The sequence below is a fragment of the Leptonotus elevatus genome, chromosome 16 (genome assembly GCF_054856555.1).
Source record: "Leptonotus elevatus isolate MCC_2025b chromosome 16, RoL_Lele_1.0, whole genome shotgun sequence".
Taxonomy (NCBI): domain Eukaryota; kingdom Metazoa; phylum Chordata; class Actinopteri; order Syngnathiformes; family Syngnathidae; genus Leptonotus; species Leptonotus elevatus.
In genome coordinates this window covers 5,064,184-5,080,518 of record NC_141254.1, presented here as the reverse complement: position 1 = coordinate 5,080,518, position 16,335 = coordinate 5,064,184, and the positions used below count along the sequence as shown (strand labels likewise).

The 16,335-nt window shown below is 37.7% G+C and overlaps 1 protein-coding gene across 1 annotated transcript in view; it reads right to left on the bottom strand.

The window, feature by feature from the left end:
• cxadr (CXADR Ig-like cell adhesion molecule) overlaps positions 1 to 15,193 on the bottom strand; it is a 60,057-nt gene extending 44,864 nt beyond the window's left edge. Inside the window, exon 1 of the mRNA XM_086099107.1 lies at positions 15,017 to 15,193. Within this exon, the coding sequence (XP_085955233.1) occupies positions 15,017 to 15,068 (52 nt within the window). The 5' untranslated portion in view covers positions 15,069 to 15,193. The remainder of the gene's footprint in view (positions 1 to 15,016) is intronic.
• Between the last annotated feature and the right edge of the window lie 1,142 nt (positions 15,194 to 16,335).

The window sequence follows — 16,335 nt, the reverse complement described above, 5'->3', positions numbered from 1 at the left end:
CATTAAACTTTCAAAAAGAGTGCTGAGAACGTATATATAATCCCACTACAATGTAAAGCCACTGTAAGGAAGAAGTAGACCAAGTAAAATGGCAGACAGCAGACTGTTGAAGGTAAAAGCTTGATGGTTAAAGGCATACCAACAACACTAAGGTTGTTGTTGTGACTGATGACACTTTAGAAACTCAGTTATTTCTTTGCATTATTTTACTATTCAATGGGTAAAATAATTTGGTATATGAGTAAATTGAGTTACATGCTTGGTCACCGGACAAAATAACCTCATAAGTCAAAGCATGCACACCTGGAATTATGAGAGGCATTCGATGACTCTCTCTTGCTCATGCTGTGACCTACAGGTTGTAGTCTAAAATTAGGGTCTTTGCCTGTGGGTAACTGCATGACGTTACTCTTGTAGATGGTACAAAAACAGCCACAAGCTGCGCATTTGCTGTGCAAATGAAGACAGTTTCAAGTCGGAGTCGGGCAAGTCACTTTTGGAGAAATTGACTAGGGTTTCCATCCACCCATTTTTATTCAAATTTTCAAGAAATGCGAAAATAAAACTGAATGAAAACGCTCGAAATTCAAAAAAAGGGTCAAAAATTTGCACACAAAAAAAATATGTTTACAGGGGGTGGATTTTCAAGCGTATCGAAAAAAGGCAATGTAATAATGTAATAACCGCTGGCAAGACCGGATACACGTCGCACGTTTTGACCGGATATTACGTCACACGTATGTTTGTAGTTACGAAGCAATGGTGGACGATAAAGCAAGGTATGTTTGGGGGGACAACAAAAACAGAAATCTTTTGGGAATTAATTAAAGAAGCAAATATTAATGCTATATTTTGATGGAAAACAGCAAAGAAACGCTACGATTGATCAAGAATTACAAAAAAGCCTAATACAACGTCATCGCACGGTATAGTCGCTTCCTGGTCTTCTTCTTCTTCTTTTAAATTACGAGTGGATCACATCTCTATGGTGTATACCGCCACCTACAGTGGCGGAGTCCCCTTTCAATATTCGCAAAAGAAGAACAGATGGAAAAGGGCACGTCCGTTTTGCGCATTTTCAGTAAATTTGCTTTATAAAATCGGAACAATTGGATGGAAAGCTGACTATTGACTGCCCTTGTATGTACTGCAACAAATGTTTTGTTTCACACCAGCATGATGATGCACCAAATAATTTGCTTCTCACACCTCTAAAAAGTGTTAGTTTCAATGTTTTGTTATACTGTGCACATTTGACGCCCAAATCATTCTGTCAAAGGCAGTAACACATTCACATTATTTCAATGAAAAGATCTGTTTATACTGCTGAAAGCCCCTGAGAATATGGGCAGAGATGGTGAGTACTTTGTAATATCTGCTAAAACATCCATTCCTTTTCAAAAGCATTCATGGCATCCCTTCTTACTAAATGCTCTAATTCTGCCAAAAGCATTCCCACTAGCCAGAACGAGGACTTGCTGAGAATGTTTCAACAGACAGTCCGATTCCTGTCCTCTGTGTGAAGAGGGAGACACTCCAGCAGGACATCAAGATAAGAATGCTGTTAACAGATAAGATGGATAATCCTTTTTTGTCTTCTTGGCACAGATGGACAGCCAGACCAGATGTTCCAAAGCTGGAGTCTCTTCTTCACTCAGAGGCTCTTGAAGGCCAAAGTAGTAAACACACCTGGGTGATGAACTCTGTAGGACGCCACAGGCAAAGGCTGTCAGTTGTTGTTACAGCTTAACAAGGGCCCCCGGGTTTATTCATGCCTCCAGCTCAGCACAGACACAAGATGAAGACATAAAATGAGTACTCCACATACAACATTAAGTGACAAGATGCAATTGGGAATGTTAAAAATAACCCTGCTGAACTAGTGAATATATCCCAAACAAAGTGGCAATCCAGTAAGCCATGGCACATTCGGAAGACATGTATTCTACACGCTTCTCAGATATGCATGAGATGATTTGTTTCAGAGAAATAAGGATGAGGACAAATCTGGGGAAGTCTGGAAAGTTGAGATAAATGCACTAAGCCCATTAAGATGCCCAGTCCTGATCCTTACGAATTTTAACACTTGTCATTTCGTCTAGGTCGGTCATTTTAGCAGCCGACTACCCAACCCAAACATCTGAAAAAGTATTTTGAAGAGCAGTCTGTTCATAAATAATGACTTTGGGAAATACAGGAATTAAGAATACAACATCAATATAAACATATTACTAATGTACAGTTCTTCTAATAAATCATAAAAATGGCCAACTTATCAGTGTTGAACAATTAAAGCAGAGATTTAATACAATTCAAGCTTCAATTTAACTCTGGGCTAGGGAAAAGGAAGTCTGGGTTTCCTTGCTTATGCTGCTGCCCCGTAACCCGACCCCAGATAAGAGGAAAAAAATGGATGAATAGTTGGAGATCATGGAGGGCAATGCTTAATTTCCGATGTCGAGAGGACAAACGACAGAAGCGAAACAATAAAGTCAACATTATTGCCTGCTACACAAGTAGAATCATCTTTACTGGCCAAATATGTAAAGAAACACACAAGGAATTTGTCACTGGTATTACAATCCACTGTAGCACTACAGCTGCAGCAAATAAGATACTATAACAAAATATACATTTAGGACTTAAATATACAGTTTGGTCACAGAGAGTCATTGATAATGGCTTTTAAAACAGCACAAACATTCTGGATTGGATTGGTGTAGCCAGAGTCAGACTGGCAAGCATGCAGCAGTTATAAACATTATCAAGTCGACAGTAAGTGACTTACATTAGCATGCATTTGTTCTTACTCTAAGACACAGAATTGTTTTCCATTTAGCCTCTCAATTACAGAACAGGTCTTCAGTTTAGCATGCATGTGTACTGTCTATGTTAAGCATTAGGGTTGTAACAATAACAGTGAAATTCTAATATTAAAATTGCCACAATGTTATGGTATTTAAAACATCACATTTCCGTAAAAAAAACCCATTACTTTTCACCTGCTTCAGCCGAACACAGCATTCTGAATTACAAAGATAGGGACCAACTTTATCTTTCTCTATCTATCTGATTTATTGTATGGAAATCTGGGGAAACACATATAAAACAAATACTGACCCGGTTTTCAAACTGCAAAAAAACAGCCATAAGAATTATTAGTCAATCAAAATATGCAGAACCAACACATTCACTATTTATTCAATTAAATCCAATGAAAATGTATGACTTAGTTGAGTTTAAAATAGCACAAATAATGTATAAAGCATACAACAATCTACTCTGCCACAGTACTCAGAAACTATTTGAAATTAGAGAGTCCTTATGACATAATAAGTGTCTCCAAAAATTAAAAAAATATATATATTAAGCAAAGGTGTGTTTCTGTAAGAGGTGTTAATTTGTGGAATGATTTTGGTACTGACCTGAAAAGATGCAAGTCACAAAAGCAATGTTCAAGAAAATTATTTAAATCAGACTTGAGCTGGCAAAACAGCAGAAATGGTGTCACTTCTTTCGATGTATCAGTAGTACGAGTGTAATGAAAATTGTATATGTGAACATGAGGATGAATTATTATGGTGTATGCCTATGAATTACATGTACATATATGCTACTGGCAAATGTACGTACATGTCAAAGTGCAGACAGTTGTATACACAAACAGGTTTATACATTTTCTTTCATTGAAATATATTAACCTATTATTGTACCTATTGAAATAAGTCAAAACATAAGGGGTAGGACTAGATAAGTTTTTTACTTGTTACTACTCCCTTTTGAACATGTAAACTATTTTCTTTCTTCCTATTCTTGTTTTTTCTTTCTTTGTTTATATGTTCAATAGACAAAACAAAACAAACCAAAAAAAACAAACAAACCCCAAATCACGAATTTCCATGAACAATAATAGCATTCTAAACATTGACAAAACTCTTCAAGCACTGCTGTACCTTTTAAATTCCAGGACAGTAAACACCTAAAGCTAAGCACACAATTGAACATGTGACTGCACAGCAAAGCACAGGAGTTACAACGATGGTGCAGACACTCATGGGGATTACCTCCGCTGGTGGAAAATGCCACTGCTTCGTAGGCCACTGTTGTCGATTATTGAGAATCAAATCATTATCATGATCATTTATAATCAATAACAACATGTTACTAACGTATAGCAAATATCAAATTTGTTATTTCAATAAGTGTGCAACGAGCAAAAAAAAAAGAAGAAAAAAGTAATTGTTTTATTAGCACTGTTTTACTCACTGTCAAGCAAACTTTCACACTTTGCATGTGCCCACTTACTAGAACAGAAACACTATTACATTGTGACAAACTTGAAGCATCTTTTGTTACAGTTCAAAAAAAAAAAAAAAAAGGAAGTCATTGAGAAGTATGAAAAAGTGTAAGTAAATAATAAATACTTATTTCACAATTTTTCAACCCATCTAGGGAACAACCAGTTTATGGTCTAATGATAAATCATAAAAACATTTCATTAATTTCTACTACCAGTATTGTGACTATTGTGTCTCTTTTAGTTGAAGTTGGCAGCAAACAAAGGGAGGAAGAAGAAGATGCAGACCGTGAAAGAGACGATGAAGAAACTAAAGTGATTCAGACAAAAAAAAAAGTATATGCATACATTATGGTGCCTGCGATATTTTTTCACCTACAAAATGGACTAGGGCAGAAGTAAGGCGGAATTTTTATGTATTTATTTATTTAAAGTTAAAGTACCACTGATTGTAACATTCACCTAAGTGGGGTATTTATTTGTATTTTTATATGCAGATGAAAATTTAGATCAGAACAATTACTCGGGCTGGGTATCGATTCTAATTTCCTCAATCGATCGATTCACAAGAGTTCAGTTTGATTCGATTTTATTTATTTATTTTGTTTGATTCGATTCACAAGAGTTCAGTTTGATTCGATTTTATTTATTTATTTTGTTTGATTCGATTCACAAGAGCTCAGTTCGACTCAATTTAGATTTTTCCCGATTTGATTCACAATCTGATATTAATTAATTATGGAACATCAAGTCTTCTTAAACATCAAGGACATGATAAAATCTCCACAAACATTAAATTCCGAATAAAATTTTGCGGAGGAAGTAACTGGTTAAATGATTTGATGTTATAATTACTTATGTGGTACACAAACATTGGCATCAGCAAGGATGAGATGAAAATATTTTTATAATTCTAATTCAATAATTATAAAGATTCTGAATTGATTAATAAAATAATAGATTCATTGTTTTATGAACCGATACCAGGCTTGAAAAGGAAAATTGATTCGATATCGATTTTTTTACCCTATATGGAATTTAGGAAAATTAAGCCGCTCTATGATCACGATCACTGTTTTAAAAATGTACATAAACTTTGTACTACTCTTTCATGAATGACAAACAATTTTAGCTGGTGCTGATTATAATTTCTAATGTGCAAAAAAACGGAGTAAGGTTGCATGTTATCTGTCTATCATTTTTTTTTTTTATATGTACAGTATATTTACTGACTGAATAAAAACAATCTAATTTGCTTATGAAATGTTGGAAACATTATTTTTTTTTTAAACAAAAAAAGGGATAGACTCCTGGGTGTTTTAATGGTGTGTAGGATCTTTATTATACTTGGGTTAACGATGGCAAAAAGACCGCTGAGTCATCCAATTACAAAGCCCTATACTGCATAATATTACTGAAAGGCATGTGGAAGTAAAAAGGCTGGAATGGCCAGCCTTATTAAGTCTTTCTTTTTTGCTTTGGAACAGCTAATAGTGATTGATTCCTCCCTTGACTGCCAAACAAGATTAAAATATAAATTGGCATATTTAATGTGGTCAATAGGGTCACCAGCTTCAAATAATCAATACAGAGGCATGCACACCTAGCCAATGCTGAGAAGGTGACGATGTGACCACCACCACACGTGTGCATGCACACACTGAGCAAATTGACTCCGATGTGACAGGGTTTGTTTACTAAAAAGTCAAATAATTAAGATTTCACCAACGCTGCAATATAAAAATGCCATTGTGTTGAATAATGAGATTCCGCTTTGAGAAGACTGACAGCATTCATACAAGTCAGACAAGCTTCTGTAAAGGGGCCACATTTTGGGAAAAGGGAGATTTCAGATAGATAGCAGGCAAAAAAAGTCAATGAAAACCCCCTGGATAAATTATGTTAATGATGAGAAATGAACACAAACAAATCAACTACAGTAATTGCAAAACAAATCAAAATGAATGCTAACACATGAAGTACTTAATGGTTAATTATTGTGTCCCAACACTGTCTGCAGTGCATATCATGTGACCTCGTATTTAAAAAACACTAATTTTGTTTCAATCCCATGAGACAAATTAAGGGAGACACTATTTGCCTTTTTTGACATTCATAGTGGATAATGTGTCATGTTTTTAATGAGCTAGGTGTGCTAAAAACATCGCCATCAACAGCTGCTTTTCCCCACTCCTCCTCCTCCTTTCGAACCTTCTTATAGCCGCCCTTTCAGAGCCATAATATTTTTCAAGATTAGACAAACAATTAACTCTAATGTTCTTAGAAGGAAGAGCTAGGGTTTATTGCCGGAGGAGACAATGCAATTATCTATCCACAACTCAGCTCTGAGAAAGAATGCCTGGACATGAACTGATAATGTGACACAAACAACACAATATGTACGCATGGCTTGCCTGCAAAATAATTTCTCCAATGAGAGTTGGAACTAGCAACAAAAGATAGGCTGTCACAAATTGTCAAGTCTGTAGCATATGATGATGGGGGTTTTCTCTCCAAAGCCTAAACCCACTTTTGAAAACACAGTATGACAGCTAAACTGACAGATTTGAAATTGTGAACAGCTGTACCAACACCTAACCTCACAGGTATTCAGATTCAGTTTAACAAGCGTTAAACACCTTCATTATTGCCATAAAATCTCAATATAACCCAACATTACAAATATTTTCCATTAAACACAATTAACCGAGTGTGCTATAGCCTATAATGAGAACCTCAACAACCCGTGAGATTGAAAAATGAAGATTCCAAACGATAAATCCAGGACACACCAGCGCTACGCCAATGTAATTAACTCATTTGCTCCCAAAAACGTATAAATGCGTTCTATTTTAATTACATTACCAGTGTCCCAAATACATATTTATGTTTGTTTATGCATACAGAAGGCTTTGATGCAGCCTCTGAACTGAAGAGAATGGTTGTAGCAAGGGTAGTTATTACAAAAACGACCAGCAGGTGGCAGCACAGTATAAGAGATCAAACAGGGCCATGTTGAAACAAAGCTGTTTTTCATACAGTTTTAAACTGATTTGTGAATAATGATGAAACGATATAGCTATATTCAAATGCTAATTGCTGGAAAACGGAAACAGACAGAAACATCCTTTTTTTTCCTGATGAAAGAAGAGGCTCCCATCTTTCTTTTGGTAGGTTCCATGTTTTTATAGCAATAGAACACAATATTCTGTGGGCCTTGCAAAATCATTCAAAATCCAGTAAAACAGCTGGGAGCGAAGGGGATTGCTTCAGTGAAAATGTCTGGGAGTGAATGAGTTAATGTAGAATGACGATTTATACATGCAATGCATTTAAAAAATATATAAATATCATTTGATATCAAACAGCCCTAAGTTTGTAAGGCATTGACACTTTGATGAAAAAGACATGATATACATGTGCGAGGTGGACAAATTGGATTGCCCTTGAAGTGTCAGGAGGGCTTTTTTTTTCCAACTGCGATGCCGCTACGTGAAATTACCTCCTCTCTTGCCGGTGAGTGCTTTCAAATCTGATCATGCAAAGGCTTTCAAGTTTGTACAATCCGGATTTATTTCCCCTTTATGTGTGCTCAAAATGCCATCCAAATTAGATAGAGACGGTCTTTATTGTCAGTGGAACATGTACAACAAAAATTCAAGTGCCAAACCAGTCAGTGCTAAAACATTCAAGTCCTATAAAACTATAAAGATTCGTAGCAGTTTCACGCAAGTCTTGCAATGTTATTTAGGTACGTTAGCATCTTAGCAGCTGCTTATTTGGCCGTGGCCGGCATCATTTATGCCGTAAAAAGTATTTTTAATGGTGTTGGTCAGTTATTAAATTCAACTGTGTAATTTCTACTAAACCGTAGTAGCACATTTGAACAAAACTATTATTTCCCCACATTTTGCGTGTGGTAAGAGTTAGCATCTGCTGATTCAGCCATCATGTACAAAGTGCAACATTGGCTACGCATTGGTTCCTCTTTTGGTAGCCTGGTGCATGCTTGATTATTTTTATTTTTTTTGCCTCTTCTCGTTGTGGCAGCTGGTCCACATCAGCTGTCAATCATTGTTAAAGTGTGGCGTTTGCCGTTTACTCAAAGTGGCCGACGTGTTTTCTATGCTCCCAAAATGGCTTCGCTAACGCCAACGTCCGGATCTCTATTGCTATACTAGTAAAAGAAATGTCAAAAGAAATACAGATAGATACATGCACTGAAAATATTGCAATATGTCCTATTCTGAATAAGAAGACAAAAAATATCAGAGACCCTATGTACTTTTTCACATTAGATATTGCAAATAGCCAAAATTAATTTTCATGGGTAAGCGACCCCATGAAATGATAGTGATGGTGATCAGTTACTCCACTCTCAGCTGTAAATTATTGGTAATTATCTTGGATTCATTTTTCATCTGCAGTCTTCTAAAAACCAAAATACAAGCCACACTTCTTTCTGCACTCTTTGCAGGTAATAACAATGCTGTCACCTGGGCTGCCGTTCTTTTGAAAATGCAACGCTTACCATTTTACCATAGATGAACAACAAACTACTTCATCCACACTGCATACCGAGAAGTTACAGTAAAGGTAGAAATTAAATGCACATATATAATCTTAATGTGGAAACTTCTGCAAAAATCTACCTGTATAAACTCTGGTCCTCGAGGGCCGCAGTGCTGCAGGTTTTGGATGTTTCCCTCTTGAAAACACAAGCTGATTCCAATCACCAGGATCGTTATCAGGCTTATGCAGAGCTTGCTGATGAGCTGATCATATATTAGCTGTGTTGGAGAAGGGAAACATCCAAAACCTGCAGTTCTCTGGCCCTTGAGGACCGGAGTTTGACACCCATGGTATACAGAAAAAAAACCATCCAAGTTTGTCCTCCTGACACGGCCATTTAAAGAGTCCTGTGTGCAAAACCCTTATAATCATCATCCCAGCTACATCTTATTTGTCCCTGAGCTCATTATTATGTCCCATTAAGGGTTCTGAGGGGGTTGGAGGGGCTGGGCATCAAGTGGCTAGGTGATGAATGTGCTTTGCGGTTATTCATCACCCTTGCAGAAGCGTGGCAAGATAACCGATGGACTCGGGGGTCTGGGGGGGGGGGGGGGGGGGGGGGGGCAGTTTCAGCACTGCAATGACCTTGTGTAAACGGATATGTTACAAGGATAAGCAGAAGAAACTCTTCTTTTTGATCCAGATGCCCAAATGGCAGAACTGAGGTTTGGTATGTCAAACATATTTTGTCAAATACTCTTTCCTATTACAGTACATGCAGTAGATTTGGGTTTTAGACAGTCATATTGGAAATTATATTATAATTATTTGACCACACATTAACCCTAATTCGGCACTTGTTATGTCTATCAATGTACAGTGGCCAAAGAATTAAAGGAAAATCTTTGCAATATCTTCCCACAAGAATGCTTTGACGGCATCCCAGGAATGAGTTTGACTCCCCACCTGTCAGAAAGGAATGGGCTGTGAATACGGAGCGGCTGCTCAGCCATTAAATGGACCAGGAAACAAGCACTACTATTCATCAATTCAATTCATTTTGTAGTAGGCAGCAATTTGTTCATTGAGTTATACTGAAATGAAATGGAGGGGAAAGAAAGAAAGGGCAGAGGTAGTGTGGGGAGGCGTGGGCACGATCAGCAGGATTTCACATTCCCACATCGTTTAACAGGACTTGGCACCGGGCTCGTAAGGCACAGGCATGCTAAAATATTAAGGCCCAGGGATTGTGAATATTCATGGGCGATGGTCCCCATCCCCATCCTCAGATTGTGGAGGACGGACGGAGCAGTGCTCCCGAGTGTAATCTAATTCCACATGTTCCTGCTACATTTTCAAGGACAGGGTGAGAGTGAGCGTCTGTTTATGTGCAACCTGTTTCAGGAGAGAAGTAATGCCAATGGACGGCTGGGTCACGACCGCTGAATGTGACCTCAAGTCATTACCAGCTGTGCGGGGCCAATGACAATGGCTAAAGCGGTCCCCGTCAGGCTTCTATCAATCTTTCTTGTCACACCTATGAACCTTGATAAACTCCATTACATTACAAATTCACTGTCATTTGAAAAGGTGGCCACAGTTATTCTGCTAGTAAAAAAAAAAATCCTGATCTCACACATTCTACAGCAGTGTTTAAAATATCAGGGTTGTTTGTTTCTTGTTAAATAGAACGTGCATGTAAAGCGGGAGGGTAGCGTTTTGAAACAAACAACACACGCACACACAAAAGTGCATTCACAGGATCAGTGCGAGTGTGTTTTCAAAAGGTAACCAAGCAACCGGCTCTTGGCCACAGCCTTCACTTACACTCTTATCAGGTAACTGCAATCTGCGCTTGCTCTGTTTCCTCAGGTTTCTGTTTTTCCGAGGTCAGTGACATTGTTCTAGTATTGACCTAAAGAGCCAGTGGTAGACATGGAGGGGACAGCAGATACTGTAGCAGGGGGGTAAGCTATACAGTGGTGACTTTCAAAACAGTGGGAAGAAATGTCTGACAGCTCCCCGAGTAGAAGACGAGGAATCAAGGAGAAAAGTTGAGAAATAATGAAGTTTTACCGTTTCGCTCTATTTTGATGGGGGTTTTATGCCAGTTTTTAAAGGCGATTTCCGTTGTTGGGAAATAACGCCGTTTAAACTAACGGCGTTAGGCAACGATACGACCCCCCCCCCCCCCCCCCCCTTGTTTTCCAATTGACCACAATCCGATTACCAAAGTCACAAAACATTCCCGCTTCAATAGATAGTATTCACATGCCATCATTTGCCCCGCATTGTGTGCCGTTCACGGGTCCAAGGCATGTCGAATGGGAACGGACAAAGAAATGTCCGGAATTAAAAAGACAAATCTAAAAGATTTCCAACCAAGAAAGTCTACCGAAGTGTGTTCTAACCATTTTGATTAAGGAAAGTGTCAGTGTAAGATGGTAAAAATACTTTTACCATAATGCGATTGTGATATATGTGAGCCGCTATCCGTGGCTAGCTTTGGCTAAAAATAGATCTGGTGGTCAAGATGTTCAGATTTTGAGATCTCTCCAAATACTCTCCTTAAGGTCTCTTATTTTCCTTTGCCAGCAGCCCAAAAGTTGAAATTGTTAAGGTGTACAACAATAAGTGATGAATCAACAATGATGTTGTTGTTTTTGTTGTTACATGCTAGCGCGGTCGGGTAACTAGCCAACTTGGTTTAAAAATAACCCAAATTCTTTACCTCGAATTCACAAATGATAAATGCACATAGCATCCAATAAAAGCCGAATGTCCGTGTTTTGGGAGTCATCTTAGCTCAGAGCCTACGTTGTCATTTGGGCTGGGTATTGCCAACAACCTCACGATACGATACGTATCACGATACAGGGGTCACGATACGATACATATCGCGATACATATGTATCCCAATACATGATCGTCAAGGCGATACATATCCCAATATTTTACATTAATTTACTTGCATTTTTAGTGTAACAGTCATATGTATACCTAAATGATATGTTTATTATGCTGGATGGCAAAAATGTGTTTGTTAGCAGCTCTTCTGGTTTACCACCAAGCTGCATGCCTGGACTAAAGGAGCAGCTTTCACAGACAAACTGGGAAAATGTATGAATAGGCATGAGCCGATATGAGTGAAAATATAAAAGTATTAAAATTACAGCTCTAAAATGTGCCTATTTGATATATTTGGGGAAATAATAGCATTTTTTTCCATGTAATACATTCTAGTTTGTTTTTAAACAAAATATAGAAAAATTGGTATTTTTAGTTTATAAGTAAATAAATGTTTATTCTTCCTCTGTTTAAATTTTTCTTAGCAAGACAGTATCCGATCACTGATGGGCTATTTTTAAAGCAGACTTCACACGTACACTTTTTTTTTTTATTCGTAGGCTACGATGCAAACTAAACACCCAAGGCACTCATGTCCCTGTCTTCTCCGCTGCGCTCATGAAACACGTGAACTAATTGAAGGCAATTGACTTCAAAGACTGCTTGTTAAGTACAATGCAAGCCTCATGCGAAACTTGAGAGGCTGCTGTTCCTGCGCAAGCAACCTTGCTTTAACTGCCTATTTAAAGCTAACGAGCAATATCGATATGTGTATTGTATTGAGGCCCGCAACGATGTATTGCCATATCGATTTTTTGAGCACACCCCTAGTTGCCATGTAGTCTGGTCTGGGCAGTAACATCGGCAAATGTTTGTATTCCAATTGATTCCACTAATCAAACGTTTCAACGTGTACCGCTGCAAAGTCGTGTTGAGCTAAATCTTCCGCATAAGTCTTGCTTACTCAAGTAACGTTAGAGGAAGCTGGGGGTGACATTCATCAATAACAAAAGAACATTCACAGCCAAGTCCGCTGAACAGTTGACCGACCATGAGGGGCCGACTCGCGATCCCGTGTCGTCAGTGAATACTAACTATAGTGTGATGTTGTCATCAGCAGGCGCCAGTTTTCATGATTGGCAGTCGTAGCAGCCAATAGAAACCTGGATAAACCTCCCGCTGTCAGTTTAAGTGCAATAAATACTGAATAATTACCACCTCCTATTCATTTCAAATGTCCTTTTAAAACAATTTTTTAAAAATCCTAATTATTTGATATAAAGCATTTTTTAAAGTAGTGAAAATAGTTTACTTTGCCTGGTTACTTTTAATTGGAAGTAATTCAATTATTAAGTTACTTTTTTTGCGCAAGTAATGAGTAACTAATTACTTTTATTAAGTAACGTTCAAACATTTCAGACAAAAAAAGCTAAAACGCTTCATCTTATTTTCTAAATTCTTGCTGCATTGTACTCAGGTTGAAGTGGTCAGACCCTGCATTTGGACAGATTGTCATTTCTGGTGAAATCCTGTCAAATTGATAATCACAGGGCACATTAAAAGGGAAGTCAGCCCATTCTTTACAATAATATGTTCTAGGCGGCCCCACTAGTCTAAACACAATGTTATGATTAATATTGTGTTTGTGAAATATGAGTAAAGCAGCAAAATCCACCTGTTCACCTCAGAGGACGGCCATTTTGCCGCTTGCTGTTGACCGAAAATGACATCACAGTTAACTCGTTGCTCAGGTAATGACCAATCACAGCGCAGCTTCAGAAAACAGCTGAGCCGTGATAGGTCGCTGCCTGAACCCTGAGCAACTGTGAAAAAAAGTCACAAAATGGCCGCCCTCTGAGATGGATGAAAACGGGTGGCTTTTGCAGCTTAGTTGAACATTAATCAGAATGCCGTGTGTGTACAACACATAATTTTAACGAAAACGTTGAGGTTGACTTCCCCTTTAAGAATTAAAATTAGACTGCTATCCACCTTTCACACTCACATTCACACCTATAAACATCATCTGTCAACTTAATGTACATACAAACCCCAAAGCGATTCCAACCCACCATAAAAGTTGGTGGAGAAAAAATAATTAAAAGTCCATCCCTATTAGCTAAGATATTTCAGTAACATTTGTTTTGTTTTCCCTTATATAGTCACGTGCATTGCATCAGTCAAATTGCACAAAGAAAGTAGAGCAGAAATGCCCTTCCTTGTTATTTCACCATTAAAGAGCGCTTCACAGATATTATTTACTCCTGAAGAGAAAACTGTCAAAAGAATGCTACCAACCAGACAGATACTGTTCTTGACTGCTGAAGTGGAACATTGCCCAAATGATGAGGCCACGCTGCCATTAGGATGGTAATGAGCCCAAACTAGCACGCACACAAAATGTGAGCCGTGTGACAAAAGAAGTGTAAAAAAAAAAAACATGCTCTAAATCTAAACATTGTATACACTCCATGCCCCACAATCTCAACAAAGCTTCTTTTTTTTTTATATAAAACATGACTGCTCAAATGCCACTGCCCTGTAGCATATCTTTAAAATCAAAAAGCATCTCAATAAACGCTAACAGAAAACATAATGAAACAAAAACAATCAGGCGTCACTTATTGTTTAGGGTGGGAGGAGTTGCTATTGTGAGTTTCAATGTAAATTCCAGGACATAAAACACACCCATGTACTTATCAGAAACACATTATGTAGTTTTAAAAACTATACACACATATAAAAACATAAGCATGCTTTGTAAATTGGCAATCATCACAAAAATATTCAAATAGAAAGGCTGATTATAAAGATTGATTAGGAAGAAAATACTGTGACTTTTGATTCTACACTAGGGCTGAATAGTAACTTAAATCCATTACATTTATTTGTTAGAGTGAACACAGCTCTGCAGCCACAGGTTAAAAAGTCCCTGCAGCCATTATGTTAACAAACAGCAGGACAAATTAACATGTAATCGTTTCATTTCGTCATATCGTTATAAAATGTAAGTTGTTGTGGCAATTTAATTTGAGCGTAGTTTCGACGCTTGTTTCTGCTTTCCAAAACTGACCTTGGATCGGAATTGGCTACAGCTGTGCAGCTTATTCTACTATGTTTGTATTTTATTTATTTATTTAAAATACCTTACTAGTCATAAAGGTCGTGAGAACACAACAAAGTTATCAGCACTTTTAATCAATTCAAACAAAGCAAGAGTCCAGTTTCTCGCCACTGGTTTAGCTTTCCAAAAACACGACGAGGACGAGGCTGACCATTCGTGGTGGAAAAGCACTCGTCGCCGGAAAAATATCGTCGGAATCAAAGTAGCATTTAATGAGAGGAGGTGAAAAAACTTACCCCCCAAAATACTGAGCAGCAAACAGCACAGCCAGGCGTTCGGTACCTCCATCCCCGTCCCAGTTTCGTCTCAGTCCAAGTCCTTTCGGCGAAACTTTGCTCGGGAAAAAACTTGTGGTGTGTTTGAAGAGAGAAAGGCGGTAGCAGTGCTCTCGCCAAGCATCCAGACTTGTCCGCTCCTCCTCCTCTCTGCAGGTGCACAGGGAGCCGCAGGGTGTCACGTGACCTACTCTCAGCTTCAACTAGATACAGTGCCGCCATCTGGCGGTGGGCGCAGTATTGCGTTATGCAATCATAATACAGTACAACAAAGGGAACGCGTGAGCACGCCTAAGCCAGGGGTCTGCAACCTGCGGCACATGTGGCTCTTTAGTCCCCCACCTTTGGCTCCCTGTGGATCTTAAATCAATTTAACAAAGTAGAAATTAATAGCATTTTTTACATATTCATTTGTATTTTTTGATCAAATATTCTTCAAATAAATTAATGATTTAGATTTGTTTAATGACTGATTAAATATTCCAAATTTCATTCCTTTTTTAATTGTCAGAAAAAGATGAAAATATATATATTTTTAATGACCTAAAAATGTACAAAAAGTGATCATAAAATGTCCAACAAAGAAGTGGAAAAGCAGAAACTTACCATAAAATGTCCATGAAATTGCCATAAATGTAAGAGAATTGCATTTTAAAAAGGCACAAAAGAAAATGTTCCAAAAGTAACCTAAAATGTTCCAAAACAAAAGAAAGGCAGAAATACTAAAATATTTTTGGAATTGCCCAAAAAAAGTCAGATTTTTTTTTTAAAGAAGAAAAACAAAAAAAGTAGAAAAAATTAATGTCCCGAAACAAAACTAGAAATCCCGAAAATTACCATAAAATGCCCACAAAATTGACAAAAATACCAGAAATTTTCTAGCAAAAAAAGCACAAAAAAAGTACAAAAAATAGCCTTAAATGTCCAAAAAAGAAGAATAAAGGTAGGAAATGAACATATGCCCATGAAATTGCCCCCCAAAAATCCCCATGAGGGATTATAATAAAAATAATAAATAACATATTTTTAATATGCATTAAAAAATGGAGTTACCTAGATAACTATAGTTAGTAGTACTGTAGACACAAATAACAGACATTTAAATCGACATGGAAATGTCTTCACAATGGTGCTAGATTTCTTTCTTGATCAGTGTACTTTTTTGGGAAACTGTCCTATTGACAGTTGTGCACCTGCAGACATTGTCACAATGTCAAGCAGATGTGAAATCATATTTAGCGCTCCATCTGCACAGCATAGAGGCATCTATAGTGAAGCAA